This window comes from Hesperophylax consimilis, chromosome 5 (genome assembly GCF_061612785.1).
Source record: "Hesperophylax consimilis isolate HC1 chromosome 5, BYU_Hcon_1.0, whole genome shotgun sequence".
NCBI classification, from domain to species: Eukaryota; Metazoa; Arthropoda; class Insecta; order Trichoptera; family Limnephilidae; genus Hesperophylax; species Hesperophylax consimilis.
This window is the reverse complement of record NC_142840.1, coordinates 7,685,744-7,702,128: the sequence shown is the minus strand read 5'-3', so window position 1 is coordinate 7,702,128 and position 16,385 is coordinate 7,685,744. Positions and strand designations below refer to the sequence as shown.

The following is a 16,385-nucleotide window of genomic DNA, read 5'->3' as shown; positions in this document are numbered from 1 at the left end:
CAATTCGAACTTGTAATACTTACATATTGGAAGATTCACTTTTAATTGATTATATAAATAAATGTATACATACACCAAGTATGTAGACATTAGATAATTTAAGGTGACAAATACAACATTAGGTACCTATCCTTATGTTTAAATGGATCTTTGTAGGTAGGTACTTGATTCTTATATATGTAACTAATTTTATGAGTCAGACCTTATTTGTGTTTACAATCTAAGTTGCCATATTAGATAATAGGTGTAAGTGTTTAAGTTAGGTGCAATAAGTGTACACTTTATTTTAATCTCTTTGTAGTTAAAAATATAATATCAAAGACCAAAGTGTATTTGTATTTCTATATTCCATATAAAAAAAATCATATTAATGTTATTGAAAATTAAAATGTTTATACCAATAATATAATGAATGTAAAACGAAAGGATATTGTAAATAAAAGTTAGAATGTATAAAAAATAATTGCGATGCTATCTCTAGTGTTTTGATTTCTTTTTAGTTTTGCATTCCCCAAAGTCAAAGTTTTGGTCAATTCTGATGGAATACGGCACGTCATGTACAGACGTTGGGTTGACTGCTGTTTTGTCCATGAACACTTCTTTGATAATGTTGTCTTTATAAAGGTTCCATCTCTGGTTGAGCTCGAACTCGGCAAACACTTGCTCTGTGGTTGGGATCTTTCTGTCTAGGAAATGTTTGATTCTTGACCAGATGTTGGCGGGGTTCCACTGCCACAGCCAGTGTTGGGGCAAGAGGAGGCAGTGAACATCTCCCGTAGCGATGATTCTCCTATTCTTCATGGTCTCCCCCAGACCAAAGCAGCCCCCCGCGCTCATGAGGCATACTTGCATAAAATACACCCTTACATTTTTAGGAAGATTTTCAAAACATTGTGGTGTGATTGTGGATAATTTATTGGAAACATCTACGGTTGAATCCTTTGAGGATAAGATAGACTTGCTGGACCAAGTTGATTGTGTAGCAGAATGTCTATTCCATTCCCTGTTTACACTCAGTGTGGATGTGGATCCTAGCATCATATTGCCATCAGCTTCACCGTGTTTATGCTCTCCCTGTTCGGCGATTTTTCCTTCAGCTGCCATTTCTTCAAGCTCAACCATTTCACTATCCTTCTCTAAAATTTCCCTCACTTCAACGTCATCGGCGTTGTGTTGAATGTCCTGTGACTCTTGTATTGTTTCAGCCAGGACATCTGAAGCTGCACCCGCTCCGTCTTGATCAGATCCATCAATTTTTGATTCTTTTTTTTTCATATCAACTTGTACTTTAACATTTTCCACTGTTATAGTTTCCTAAATTATTATCGAAAAATCTTATTTTATAAATGCCTATAATACACTGGACTCTCTTTTTACACAGTTTTGTTTTACACGGTTTTGAAATAACACGACGCTACATTCCTTGATGTCGTTCTAAATGTGCAAACGTGTTTGTCTATTATCTGATAGTCATTGTGAATAATCTTTGTTACACTTTTTATAAGTACTTTTGCTACTTTAAGTAATTTTTTAAAGAAAATTAACATACAATAATGAATTTTATCTTTTGATTTCCAGAATTTATTTTTATAAATGTAAACTCGTATGTAGTATAGTTTTTTACCAGGTGTTGCGTGGAATGTACCCACTGTGTAAAAAGGGAGTACAGTATACATATAACACTTATTATGGAGGTAAGGAGGTATTAAAGCAAACATAAATGTATTATTTATTCATATGAAGCAGATACATTGTGATGTGACATTATAATTTAAAATAAAACATTACTTAGTAAACACCACTTTTATTAGATGTTTACTAAGTTATTGTTTTATTTTAAAAATAAATGTACTATTTATTACCTTTGGATAATATAGCGTATAGAAAGTTTTTGTGCTTCGTTTTTTAACTGATACTAAAAGACTTTCTATCATTTTACACTGTCCGGAGAGAATGAAATAAACAAAATTAGGCACGCCTTTTCCATCTCCCATTATAGTTTCATCTACTTTGTAAGATTTCATTTTAGCCAGCATACATCCTTCTCGAATAGCTATCTGAAATGATGCAGTTTGTTTAATTAGAATAATTTATTTAACACTGATCTTTTTTTTATAAAAAAGGAAAATGTTATTTTACCAACCTCACTGAAAGTGGAAAAGTATGTGAATCTTGACATTGCATGTGCAATATCATCCCAATGGCTCTGAATGGTTGTGTCCAACACTCGTCTAAAGTCTTCCTTCATGACACAAAGAAGACCACACCCAGCTACAGATAAAATGCAATGAACCCGTTAAATAAGTATTTACTTGCAATAGATAGATTGGAATGTTTGATCAATAACCAATCAAAATATACATTTCGGTAGGTAGAACAAAATACCAATTTATGTATAGCAGAACCTCTGTAACTTTTATAGATTCCTAAATTAAATTGGATGGTGAGCAATGCCATGGTGGTGGTAGATTTTGGATTCACCGAATGTCAAGCGGAGGCTGCGAGCCATATGGTTTTCCTCACACACACAATGAGATTTGGCTCCTTGGCTGTACAGCTTAAGGAAGCCCGCTTTTGGTACTTGGTTGTTTAACTTTCTTGTTCTTGAAGCAATTAATACCATTTCGCTATTTTCACTTGTCTGATAAGTGAAATATTATTTTCTTAAAAAGGTAACTTAAGTTTAAAACGCTTCTGCTATAGTCTCAATAAACATTAACAATCTACTACATAACGCCTAGCTAAATTATTATGGTTTCACACGAAGTGTACATATTTATATTAACTTACTAATAGTTGTAACAGTTTCAGACCGAGGAATGTCATGCAGGAGTGAATCGTGACCAAATACATCCCCGAGAACCAACATTCCGGTGACTGTTTCTTGCCACTGTTGTGTGATGACATCAAAAGAATGGCGGGTCTCCTGCAGCTCTCCATTGATAACAAAATACATTGCAAAGGGCTTGTGACCTTCTCTCAGTACCACCCTTCCTGGGCCATAGTATTTGAAGAACGAAACGGCAGCTAAACCTCGACGAACTGACTGAACATATTAGGATATTCTTTCTGTTATAATACAACACCATTATTCTCAATAGACTGTTAATTTAAGTTTAATTACTACAACATATTCAGGGTAGGAACAGTTATGAAACATAAAGGAATATATGAAAAATCTTTTTTTAGGATATTTTTTTTTTTTTTTTAAAAAGAAAGACAAACATTCCCGGGTTACGAATAACCTGACAATATTTGAAAATGTCCTACTACCACCATAGTAAGCTGAAAATGTTGCTTGAGTTGTGATGGAGGACTTAGCCAGCCGAGGAATTGAACACACTACGTCTGAATGGGACCCGAGCGCGATGTCAACTCGGCCACCGACCGGTCAAATATTTATCAATTTTACAGAACATCAATCAGCGTTTCCCAGACTTGATAAGGACTATATCCGTGCATGTCCAGTCTAAAAATAAAAGTACTGAGATATGTTCCCACACGCTTTGTAAAAAAATTATAATGTCTCTTTCATTTAGTAGTCTCATCAACGATAATGAATAATATTATTACATGCATTTATTTTATTGTATTTGAAAGATGGTTTCAACAGCAAATTTTCAGCTAAATAGACATTAGTTTATTAATAGAGTAGGATGATTATAACAGTGACGCCCATCATTTTTAAAAGGCACAAGCCACTTTCTTGGCTCTGGACAAGAACAGCGTAGGTACCTATCGAGTCCGCGACCAGTTTATCGCATTAATGCTTAGTACTTTATTTTTGTGGCGAGTGCATAGTGATCAAAGATAATAGATTATCTTTGGTTATTATTCACAACCTCTCAACGTCCAAACTAAACAGTCAAATGTGCAAAACATTACGCTACAAAGATCATCACAGTTAATAATTACATAACTTATGTAAGTATCAGACTAACTTCAGTAATCAGATGCGCTAGATCAACAAATTATTTTACTTTAATCCACAAAAATAATATTTTTCTTATTTATTTTCAAACCTTGGGATACCTCCGAAAGCATTTTAATCCTCCTATGATTCTGTTAAGGTAATGTTTTTCCTCATCAGTTCGCCAAGATAATGGATGGCAAAGAAGGGCTTTATCCTAAAAACATACAATAAATCAATTCATCCAAATTTATTGGTAAGTCTGTGAAAAAGTTGTGAAATAGAATTCAGTGTGTGTATGTTTGTTTTTGCAAAACTCGAAAAGTAGTTGACAGATATCGATGAAAATTTCAAAGTTTGTTCTATTAGTGCCAGGAGTGTTTAGATGGTGGTTTGAATGATAGAAGAAGTCGGGGATACCCGAGGAATACTTAATGTAATATCTCTGCATTGGAATGAGATACGGACTCGAGTAATACAGTTTTTTTGACAGTTACATTGTGGTATAAAATAGTGAATGGTGGAAGAAGTCAGAGACGTCCGAGAAGGACATTAACAATAGCGAAGCATCGCGGGGTCCACTAGTTATCAATAATTTAGTAGAATTACTTCCAGAGACAATATTTGTTTCTTTTTTGATGTCCTCTCCTGCAATGCTTGCACAATACTCTGTCGAACATTTTTCGAAACATCACTTGTAACTAATGTTTTGACTATAGATCCTTCATTCATCCACCCTGCATTTTCCATTGCCAATCTCCCGATGGTTCGGAATCTACACAATGCTCGAAATTTCATTCTCTCCTGCTCCTCTGGATCCTGGAAAATAGAAACCATACATTTTGTAAAACATCACAAAAAATTGTGTTTATTTTAAAAGAATGAATTGGGTTTTTTATAAATCTTACCATTGCTGGGCCCTTTTGAGGAGCCATTTTCAAGTTTGTAAATTAAGTTTTGTACAGCACACTAATCTTGTAATTTATTTTGGGTGATTGTATTGCCCATCCCATGTATTGCTTATTTAACAGAATGTGTTTTTTTTAAATTCAAATAAAGATCTTAACGTGAATATTTATTACCTACCTAGGATTAAACTTGCTAAGGATCAGAGTCAGAGCATTACGAACTTGGGCTACTCAAAGTCCGAAATCAATCTGCTCATAAATAAATCATTCACAACCTGCTCAAAGTGTTCTGCGTAGACAAAATAACTAAGACATTATTACTCACATGATTTTTGTATATTTTAAAAGCCGCCAATAATAAATTACCATGCTGCTCCAGGTGCCACTTGCTGGGGTTGCTTTTTTCTCATTTTTATATGAATTTATATATAGTATTTTTTTATTTACTATATTCAGATAAACATGGCAACACCACTCTAAGAAAAATCTATGGTTTCAACTGTCATCGTTTTCTGCAAGTTTCTGCTTAGAAAAAATCGAAACGCATCGGCCTCTGTCTTATGCGAATTGTTATTTTTCAAATACTTAGCTATTGTCAAATACATAGCTTGATTTTCTTTCAATTCGTTGATTTATTTCGCGATATTAAAAACCCAATATGGTAAATATGTCAACATTTTGTATAGCGGTAGCGCATCGATTCTGCAATTTCGATGTTGTTGATATTATAGGTTAAGAATATTCATGACATTGCATTATTTATTCCTTTTCAGAGTTTCGAACTTCCTTCAGTCAAGGTACGACCAGAGATCATCGACAGTTTTGGACTTCACGAAGGGGCTTTTGGAGTCCAGGACCCGCTTTCTCATGGATTGGCAGGAACAAAATCGAAGTTGGGGAACTCTCATCCCCTTGAGGCTTCCGAGCGGAATGTGAGCAATTTTTATAACTATGTTTCCTCTTATATATGGTGAAACTAAACCTAGTAAATATTTACCTAACCGCTTCACTTTTAGGCACAGATTATGGAAATTACACTTCACTTATAGTAATGAAGTTGAAATGTAGTGTAATTTCCATAATCTGTGCCTATTAAAAGTGGAGAGGTTAGATACATGTTTACCCAACACCTAGCTTTAGTTTTCAGCAAGTTATGTAGTAAAATATTCTGTAAATACATTGAAAACCCTTCCTGCTGCCCCAAATGTTAATGTTTTAGTTCAGATTCTTTTCAAATGGCTTTTGGTAATCTTTCAGAGTAACTGGACATGCTTTACGATCAATTTTTTTGAAATAACATTTTGATTCAACTTAAAAGAGGGAGATGTTAAAAGATGCACTAAAGTTAAATTTTTTGTCAGTCAAAGTTTCAAAATCTCTTGTGTTTTGACAGTTTGGGCAATGTTTTTTTTCTTGATTGAAGTATTTGTATCAAGCATTCGTATCCAGCGATTCTGAAACTTTACCTGGTTTCCTAAAAGCCTTAGAATTTTTTACTTAACCATTTGAGCAATAGCTACCCTAATTTAGTTAGTACCGCTAATGCCCTCGAGCGATAGCTACCCAAATTTGTAAACACACTTCTGGCGGGAAGGATAGTTCTACCTTTTATGATGGTCCTACTTGAATGCTGTCCAATAATTCTTTATGATTATTTTATACCAATCTTTTTGTAAGGGTCCCAACTATAAATATGTATATATACAAACAATGTGGTACTAGTCCATTTTCTTAACTTATTGTCTCTTGTGTGAAAGAAAATTTTATCAAAAGGAAACTATACTAAACCTGCTGAATGGGTAATAAATCCTTGCACTTATGCTTTTTGTGTGTGATTTGAGCTTTGGTTTTCGGTGGTGATGATCCATGATTCCATATTTAAATTTCGAGATGCGAAAATTGTTCTTTTTTTGTAATTATTTGTGCGGGAGTGAATATCAAATTTATATTAATGTAATTAAATATGCACATTTTTTACACATAAAACATCCCAAAAATGGCCCAAAACGGACTTAAGCTTCAGTTTATGGAGTTGCATTACAAAGTAGGCTTTAATTTCAGACAGTAGGTTTAGTATTTATGGTAGGGGTGTGGTGACTACTATGCAAAAAAAAAATCATTCAAGTCGATGGTCCCGAAGAACTATAAACTCTGCTGCAAATCGGTAGTTTTACAGCAGAGCTGTTTAAATTTTTGTTTCTGCATTTTTACTGTTTTGGAGATCAAGAAAAATAATGTTGTTTTATATTTTGCATTAACCTCTATTTATTTAATTGGAGAAATATATCATCAAAAACAATAAAAATGCTAAAACGAAACTTTATACAGCTCGATACAAAATGGATTTTCTCAAATGGACCCTATTTTCACCCGTTTGAAGTGTTAATATCAAGAGGGAATTTTGGAAAGAGCGCGGCCGAACCTAAAACCGGAAATCTACTGCTCAAGTTGTTGTTGTTTTTTTTTAAATACACTATTACTCAGGTGGTTGTACCATGTGTCTTTATAGGTTGTGCAGTTAAAAAAATTCTAACTCTTTTTAGGGTGAATTGCCTAATACAAAAAAAAAAAAAAAAATTCTAAAACACAAATTTAACTAACTAACAAATTGTTCTGTTATTCTATTCCAGTTCTTAAAGAATCGAGGTGCGATGGATCTCACAATTCTCCGAAACTTCCAAGGTCTTCATGCTCCCTTGAAACTGGTTACGGAATTAAGAGCCGTGAATAAGGTAATTTATTCAGAGTTCATCGGTTGTATGTTATACACTCATCGGTAAGATAGCAGCCGGGGGTTTCATTATTTGGCAGTAGATTGTTATCAAACAGGCCAATGCCCGCATGTGAATGGACTACCAATATTAATCTTTGTTGTGTTCCTCTCCATTGTGCACCAAAAAATAACCAAATACAATTTAGTTAGATGCCAAAATGGAACCCTTTCAATATTATGGTCTATTTAGGAAAAAATCGCCAGTTCTCTACTGTTTGTTGTTGTCCTTATTATTTGATTTTTTCAAAATCATCAAATCAGGTACCACTCATTTCAAACCCGCAAAATACTCACTTTAATTTGGTTAGTTTCACAGACATAGGAATTAATAGACGAGAAGATAATGGCGAGGGGTAAAATCAACTGTTGAAGAACGAAGGGGGTAAGGCTGACTGTGATTCGTCAATAAATCAATCTGACAGTAAATAGGCATCTCGCATTATAATATCACCATTTACTTCTTAAAAGTAAAATCTGCTTTTGAATGAATAGACATTTTTACATGGGAGCGCAAATTACTCGCCACGTTATAAACAAATTTGCGAAGTCCAAATTCGGCAAAAAAATTCAGAGTCGAATATTTCGTTTAAGTATTTAGTTAAGACACTTTTATAAATGTTCATAATTTACTTCCCAGCAACCAACCAGCTTTGTGTTTCGCGTCCAGACGTTTCTCGATGTGATAGTATATGTTTCTAAAACTGATACATATTATACAATGTGAATATGCTTAAAATAAAGTAAAATAATGCTTATATATGGAATGTAATACGACAATTGGGTTTATTCTCTTTTTCACATCTATTTTTACAAGTTTTCATAGCACAAGTCAACATTTTGCCGTGTTATTTCGTAAAATGAACCGATGATGCCTCGACCATAGTTCGCACAAGAATGATGACGTCACGTTTTCAAATTTCACTTGAGGCCATACGCGAGCACAGCCGGCTCCAATGGAACCGGTATGGGAAGTGGGGATAATACGCTTTTAATCACTTAGGGCAGGTCTACTAATATTCATATGTCTATGGTTAGTTTTGAGTTTTGGAGATGAAGAACATAATAAAACTTTGAAACAGACTTCTGACAGCCATCAAAATATAAAATAAGATTGTAAATCTGACAATATAATGACAGATAATAGGCAATGATAATGATAAATGACAGGCCAAAGATGATCAAACTTTTGTAACTGCGACTTACGACCCGCTAAGCTTAGATTACTAATATTGTAATGGAAAATTATCTGTCTTCTGTATAAATAAACATGTAAATATTTGTTTGTTCAAAATCTTAAATCTCCGAAATTTCTTCACTGATTGCTTTGAAATTTTTACAGCGTTGCACTCGAATTGTGTGTGTTTTTATATACCTATATTATATAGATGTCACCTGTGACAGGAAAAAACACGTTTTTTTTTAAACATCGCCATCTGTTGGATAAACATGTTTTTTAAAAAACAGCACTCTTTTTTTAGTTTTTTTGTTTAGTGTCTCTATCTGCATAGACAGACTGAGTCACAGAAATGCGTGGCAGGGTACAGCTAGTCTAAAATAAATCCTACACAAGAGGCCAACTGCTCCCAACATCTGGAGCCAGTGGGACTATGGCATCCCCAAATGGAGTGGGGAAGTACCTGGCTATTCACCATAAACGGCTAAAGACATTTCGAGCAACGTTTCGATTCTAAATGGTGGTCCTTCACCAGGGCGATACTGAGAGTATCTACCACTCCTTTAAACTTTTTTTATTTGCATTTTCAGGTTGGAAGGCTGCCATTCCTGGAAAGTTCCAACGCCCTCCGAGATTCCCTCACCGGAGATGACCTCCGCATTGGTTTCGAGGACACCCTCAACACTGCCGAGTTCAGGGAGCAGATGGGGCAACCCCACGCTATTGTTGAGAGATCTCTTGGTCTACTGTAATTCTTAATACTTAGGTTTTTTTTATGTCCCTAAATTTAAATGATTTGAACTGGTTTAATCAAAGATATTAGAAGAACGAGATATGCTATGTTGGCCGCCGGACCGTAGGCGGAGTACTACTTAATTAGGGTACTTTGAATACTATCAAGACGTGTACGCACAGAAATCTGTTCTATGTATTAGTGCGGATAGCTTAGCGTAAGCGAAGGTGTGCAGTAGTATTGGTGAACAAAACCGGCGACACTGGGCAAAACAATTCCACACAGTATGAACTGCTCATAGCACATCTCGTTCTTCTAATATCTTTGGGTTTAATCATACTCTTAATAAAATTTCTTAAAAACTGAGAAATTTTGTTTAAATAAAACCACATGAAGTGATATCCATACACTGTATATATTTATGTGACTACTATATAATATTATGGGATGTACGGCGTATATCTTTTTACCTAATTTAACCTCTGGAACGCCGATGTCCTGCAATCTAACACCTCTGTAGTGCGCCGAGGGTAAAAATCCCATCTAAAAAAGTTATAAAAAGAATAAGTAAGAATGATGTGTTTTAGAAAGTTACTTATGCCGGCTCCAAATGCTCAGACAAACCCATCCGGCGTACCCATACAGTAGTGGTGGACGGTGACTTTTTGAAGAAGGGATCTATCAAATAATATACAAATCTATATACTCATCCATACACAAGATGCAATTATTGTCAAATTAGCTCTATAAATCCTTTACGCTCCGCAACAGAATATTCAACACTTCCAATAATGCATCATGCGAAAAATTCCTAATCGTACCAAAAACAAAGCACTCAATAAATAATATGTAGGTATTTTATTCTGTGCATTATACCAATAAGCGTTGAAAGGCATTTTTTTGCACTGGATGTTGTTGCCAAATGCATTTACACTTATAATATTTTAACACTTAGGCAGATGGGACTAAATACGCATGCGTGAAAGTCAGATAGTTTCATACACCGTGAATTCTGAAATAAGATAGAATCCACACTGCTACTATTCTGTGTGTTAACTATATTTGAGGACTAAGAACGTACTCTCTTGGTTGTGTATGTTGTGTATTGTGTCGTTGTGTGTGAGAGGACGATACCATGTGATTAAATTGCAGTCGTCATGTTTACGGCCAGAAAGAATAAATCCAAAACTTTTATTTTGAACTAGCTGTACCCCGCCAGGCGTTGCTGGGGCTCAGTATGTCTGTTCAGATAGAGAAACAATAGCGCGAGTTGCTTTCACATCCAACAGATGGCGCAGTTTTAAAAAAAAGCATTTTTTTTCCTGTCACAGGAGATATTTATATAATATAGATACATATTTAAAAACACACGCTTATTCAAATGCAACGTTGTGTCAAAATTTCAAAGCAATCAAAGTGAAGAACTTTCGGAGATTTAAGATTTTGAACAAATAAAGGTTTACATTTGTATTTATACAGGGTGTATCGGCACTAACCCGACAAACTTTAACCAGCTATTCCTTAGCACATTTGGAGTAAAAAATGTTATGGGCACTTTGCTGTCCGGTAGCATTTCTTTTTCAATTAAAAACAAAAAAAAATAAAATTTCCACACTACATCACTGTCATTGGCATTGCGTTTCGTGTTCAACAGCTGTTATAAGCAAGTATGTCAAAAAGCGTCTTCGCTCTTTCGCACACACTAAATAATAATAGTTAAAAATGAGACGAATGGTGCCGTGCCATTTCGTTGTGATTGTAAAAGTGCGCCAATATAGGTACACACGTGCATTATTCAACGGAATTCGAATAAAATATTTGCCAGATGGGTTTTCAAACTTTGACAAAGGATAAAACAGTGGTGACATGTGGTGAAAATATGAATAATAAATTTTTTATTAAAAAAAAAAACGTTACCGGACAGCAAAGTGCACATAAGATTTTTTACTCCAAATATGCTAAGGAATAGCTGGTTAAAGTTTGTCAGGTACGTGCCGATACACCCTGTATAGATAAATAGATTATTATTAATATTTAATGTATGAATGGTCCTCGCCTGTTCTGCAAGTGGCGTGCGTAGGTACAGCACATTCACCTGGTGCACCTGCATGTTCAGAAGGACCTGATTTCTGTGCAGTCGAGACCATGCCGTTGACAGACTACGCATTTGCCGTGCTCCGTTTGATTTTGGAAACTAAAACACCTTGTAAATGGTGTAAAAATAGGTCGCTAAAAAGGAACATTTATTCACACATAAACTTGTTAAGCGAATTGTTAATTGAACAAAAGACTGGCATGATTTTTCGAGCTATAATGCAAGTAAGCTTCTCTTAGTTACACCATTAATAAAAAATAATGATACAGTTACGAGAAATGACATATCACCACATGGAGATCAACTCCAACTTTCCACTCACTAGGCGCACCTGCGGATTCCACCACACGCTCCGGTTTGCGTGCACAGTTAAGCCTGTGAAGGTCAAGATACAAACGTTCGTATTTTGTCCCGTCACCTGTACAGGAGATAATGGTACAGTTATTTCATCCACTTGGTCCAGTATGCTTGTGCAGGCAACCTGTCTGGGCATACCGGACCGTGTATGTAGTTACTGTTATTTACTCACCTCACCACCGAAATTAAATTGTTACATAATGTTTGTGGACTTTTAACAACAATTGTAGAATATTATTAAAATGATAAAATTTCTTATTATTTGTAAAAAATATATTTTTATTCAATTCTTATTATTGGAATGTACATGAAAATTATAAAAATCCATAAAAACAAATTCATAGAAAAATTATTTACATATTATACTATTTACTTATATTTAAGTAAGACAATGGCACATTCACATTATTTACCAAACAATGATAAATACATTCATAAGTCAGTACATAGAACCATTTCAACACAAACAGAATGGTCTTTAAAAGAAAACATAACAAGGAATGTAATGCTAATTAATAGTCCAACACGAGGTCGAGAATTCTTAGGTTGGTGATCTTCTTGACTTCGTTGATTCCTATGTTTATTTCTTGGTCAAGGGTATTTTTAAAGCGGACTGCCAACTGCTCCATTATCACATTTGCTTTATTTTCCCGGGCGCAGATGACAAAGGGAAATCCGAATTTGGTTTTGTAGCTGAAATAAGACGGTAAGAAATAAACAACAAATATTATACTTACCATATGTAGCATAATGTATTATATAATTAGAGCAGTGTAGGCAAAATAAGCAATGTCGCTCAACTGACAGTGGTAGTGACAATAGGGGGCTTTGAGGGGAATTAAGGGGTGACGAGTGCAATAAGAAGGCAAAAAAAAAGTTTCTTTAACATTTTTTCGCTTGACGACCGTCCAACCAAGTTGGATCGTCTGTAGCGTGGTTGAGCAGTTTAACCAACTTTACTCAGTCTATTTAGGGAGCCGTCATGCCTAGTTGTTTGTGAGCGTACATTTAACAAATAAAAATAATGAATATGCCAGGCATGACTAATGAAAGTGAGCTTTTGATGGATTTTTTGACATTATATAAATCGTTAACTTGTTTGTCGGATACTACAGCAAGATGTACTCTGATAGAGATGTCAGGAACATAGATATTGTGATCCTTTTGAAGCAGTTTAAATGTATTGAAAGGATGTAACTATTAAAACCGTAAAAAAACTAAATTGTAATTATTTTAGTAGCGGATCATGACTGAATTTTTTTGCCCACGATAGTCTTTTTCTTCAGGTATTTAGTTAACGATTCTACTAAAGCTTAACTTTCTACTTAATTTTTTTATTTTTTTGATAAAGTAGGAGGCATGCTGCATGTGTTCCCCAGAATAGCATCAACCCAACCATCGCGTCGTCTGTACGCAACACTCAACGGTTGTTCCACAACAGTTGAACCAACCAAATTAAGTGGTCTGTAGGGAGTTTTAATGACATGTTTTGTCATGCGTTATGGCAGGTTTTATCAAATGCATTTGTGTGAGAATTTCAATTCAATATTATTAGTCTAACATTTTTTCTTATGACAGCCTTTTGTGGTCAAGATAGCTCTTATTATTTATGAATGTAAAGAAATTATATCATCACTTACCTGTAATTGAGCAGGTTTATTTTAGCTTTCTTTTCAGGGTCCAATGCATTAAGTTCTGCAGACTTTTGTTCGCGGGCAGATTCCTCTGTCAATTCATCAGTATCGGCCAATCTTCCAGCTAAATCAGGATGTAGGCATAGGATTTTAAGTTTTTCTGAAAAGTGAATAATTCATCTTATAATGAAATTAAAAACAACAAGTAATGACACAAACAAATAAAGTAAGAAATGACATTATTATGGGAATGACACATAATGCTACGAAATATTTTGTTCTATTGAATTACCTACTCTAATTTCAATTGATTCACCAAGAGATTAATTATAAAACAATAATTATTGGTAACTTGCAAAATTGGTGCAGAGGATTAGGAGTATCTGCATGTTAAGCTTTTAAAACCTAATAACCGGGAAACAAATCAATGTTCTACTGAAACAGCTGTCTTATATTTCTTCTTCTGGTTGCCAATAATCAGAATAATCTTTAACCTGCAGGGTGCAGTGTGGAACAACTCGGCGAATCTGCACTTGTACAAGTCACATTGATTTCAAAGCCATGAGGTTTTCCTGCTTTGTCTTCCATAATTTTTTCCTTGAATCTTCAGATAATCTTGTTTGTGTCATACCTCATGATGTTACCAAGATACTTCACACACAAGACCTTCTACATTCAAGTCTAACGAAATTTCACAAATTTAAATAATACATAGAAGGTTTGACAGGTTGGTGGCTGTACACCCAGGCGTAGAGTGTCAATTCCTCGGCTGGCTAAGTCCTCCATCACAACAGAACCAACATTTTCCGCTTACTGTGGTGGTAGTAGGAGATTTTCAAATATTGTCACAAATAAAGTGGTTATTCGTAACCCGGGAATATTTGTCTTTCATTAAAAAAAAAAGTTCTAAATTCGTCCAGGGTAATTTGAGGACGCTACTAAACAACAACATTTCAAAGGTTTCTATAATGCATGTCAATTCTTGGTTAAGTGTCTAGATCATTAATTATATAAAGCATAAAGCGCTGTGATGATGTAATAAGTTTGGATGCTTACCGTCCTTTGGGAGATTCTCTAGGTGTTCAGAGAAAGCATTGCACAAGTCCCCGACATTTTTAAACGGCACCTTTTCGGCTACTGCGGTGGCCGCTTCCTTGTAGGATTCAACCACATTTCCAAACATCCAAACAAACTGCTCGCTTCCCAGCTCATTCACCTCCCCGATGTATATGTAGCCTGCCATCTTTGAACCAAACAATTTATTACTGTTATTATTATTTAGCGACAAAATATACATTATTAATGGAATAAAACATAATAAAATCATAGCAGACGACATTATTCTTTAAACTGCTACAGTAAATAATAATTACGATTGTAATAAATAATAAAGGTTTAATTTTGATATACAGCTAGAATATTGTTGTATTTTATTATTTAATTAAGTGATCTCTCGGAGAGTTATCTATTATTAAATTTCTTATCTTGTTTCTTACAAGAGGTTAAAGATTAACAACAAAATATTTACTTATGCTATAAAGCAAAAATGTCAGTTTGTCTGTAGCAGCCCAGACTTTCGAACTGAGAAATCTGTTGACGTGGTATTTATAAGTCAATGCAACTGTTTTCAGCCAGCACCATCAATTCCATTATGAGCTATAGAGCTAAATATCTATTCAACTGAAAGAATAGATTGTAATACTTTTCAATATGTTATTTTGGAGTGCATTGAAAGCAGATAGGTATAAATATTATTGATAGCAAAAAAATTCTGTGACAAATAAGAATTTACACTTGTTGATATAATTATAATATAAATGTTAGTGGTTTATTTTTGATAAGGACCTTGGTTTATATTACACTACTTTATTTATTTTTGAAATGCATAAGAATTATTTCATCAGCCCAGGGAAGATACATCGGTTGCTAATTCTTATCATTAGTGATTATGAAAAAATTTACAATTATTGACAAAATGTATTTGTCGACCTGAATAATAACATAGGGATGAAGAGATGCAATTAACCAATAAATCTTATTGGATTACTGTAATAATTCATTTACGAGAGAAAAAAATCAAAACGACAACTTTATTGTAATGTAATTATCATTTACAAATTAGGTTATTGAATATCAAGCACATGTACAAAAAAATAATCTTCTATCCTTTTTATACAAAAAATAGTGAATTATTTAGGTAGGTACTTGTGATTTTCCAGCAGAAATCAAACAAATATAATAATAATATATTTTTATTCTAGCACAAAAATCATAGGTTTACAAAAAAAAAACAAATAAATAGTAAAATGTTAATTAATAATAACTTGAAAGCTATATTTACCTACTTGAATATCGTCTAAATTGGTAGAATGTGAGTGGTTAATTTATGGGTACAATGCGACTGCAATGACAACACACACCTCCATTAACTCACCGCCTATCAGAATCATACTAGAAAGAAAATCATTTCCAGGTTACAAGTGGCATGAATTGTCAGTCAAATATTATGCAACGTTATCAAAACGATTTTATTATTATTTAATTTATCAGTTGAATTTCATTTCTTGCGGTTGGTACAACGTATATAAACAATTTCAAACTGCAGTGAAGTTTTCCAAAACTACTGTTCCCCGGTAGGTACGTTAAATCATAAAGATACCTTATTCGCCATTTCTGCGACAAATAAATAATACAAATAATTCAATATATCGACTTCAGTCTTTTTTTATCAGCAGAAAATTTATTAGACCTGGATAATTGATCAACAATTTTTATTTTTTTCAATGATATTCTATTACCCA

The 16,385-nt window shown here is 34.2% G+C and overlaps 3 protein-coding genes across 5 annotated transcripts; 1 reads left to right on the top strand and 2 right to left on the bottom strand.

Annotated features, from left to right (window-relative positions):
* Positions 1-477: 477 nt before the first annotated feature.
* LOC149423474 (uncharacterized) lies at positions 478-4,845 on the bottom strand. Its single transcript, XM_089632248.1, has 7 exons — positions 4,819-4,845; positions 4,520-4,729; positions 4,023-4,127; positions 2,791-3,046; positions 2,140-2,271; positions 1,863-2,053; positions 478-1,314 (listed from the first exon to the last, which is right to left on the bottom strand). Exons 1-7 carry the CDS (start codon positions 4,843-4,845, stop codon positions 478-480), a joined length of 1,758 nt encoding a protein of 585 aa, XP_089488374.1.
* A 465-nt stretch (positions 4,846-5,310) lies between these two features.
* Positions 5,311-9,868, top strand: Pomp (proteasome maturation protein). Its single transcript, XM_089631977.1, has 4 exons — positions 5,311-5,479; positions 5,592-5,750; positions 7,449-7,550; positions 9,356-9,868. The coding sequence occupies exons 1-4, from the start codon at positions 5,477-5,479 to the stop codon at positions 9,515-9,517; spliced, it is 426 nt and encodes a 141-aa protein (XP_089488103.1). The 5' UTR covers positions 5,311-5,476; the 3' UTR covers positions 9,518-9,868.
* Positions 9,869-12,234: 2,366 nt separating this feature from the next.
* LOC149423472 (2-oxo-4-hydroxy-4-carboxy-5-ureidoimidazoline decarboxylase-like) lies at positions 12,235-16,110 on the bottom strand. Of its 3 annotated transcripts, none has more exons than XM_089631975.1 (4): positions 15,926-16,110; positions 14,641-14,827; positions 13,591-13,744; positions 12,235-12,643 (listed from the first exon to the last, which is right to left on the bottom strand). In XM_089631975.1, exons 2-4 carry the CDS (start codon positions 14,825-14,827, stop codon positions 12,463-12,465), a joined length of 522 nt encoding a protein of 173 aa, XP_089488101.1. In that variant the 5' UTR covers positions 15,926-16,110; the 3' UTR covers positions 12,235-12,462. The 3 variants fall into 3 exon arrangements, with proteins under 3 accessions (XP_089488101.1, XP_089488102.1, XP_089488100.1); XM_089631976.1 differs by having other exon boundaries at positions 15,930-16,110; XM_089631974.1 differs by lacking the exon at positions 15,926-16,110 and having other exon boundaries at positions 14,641-14,985.
* Positions 16,111-16,385: the final 275 nt, after the last annotated feature.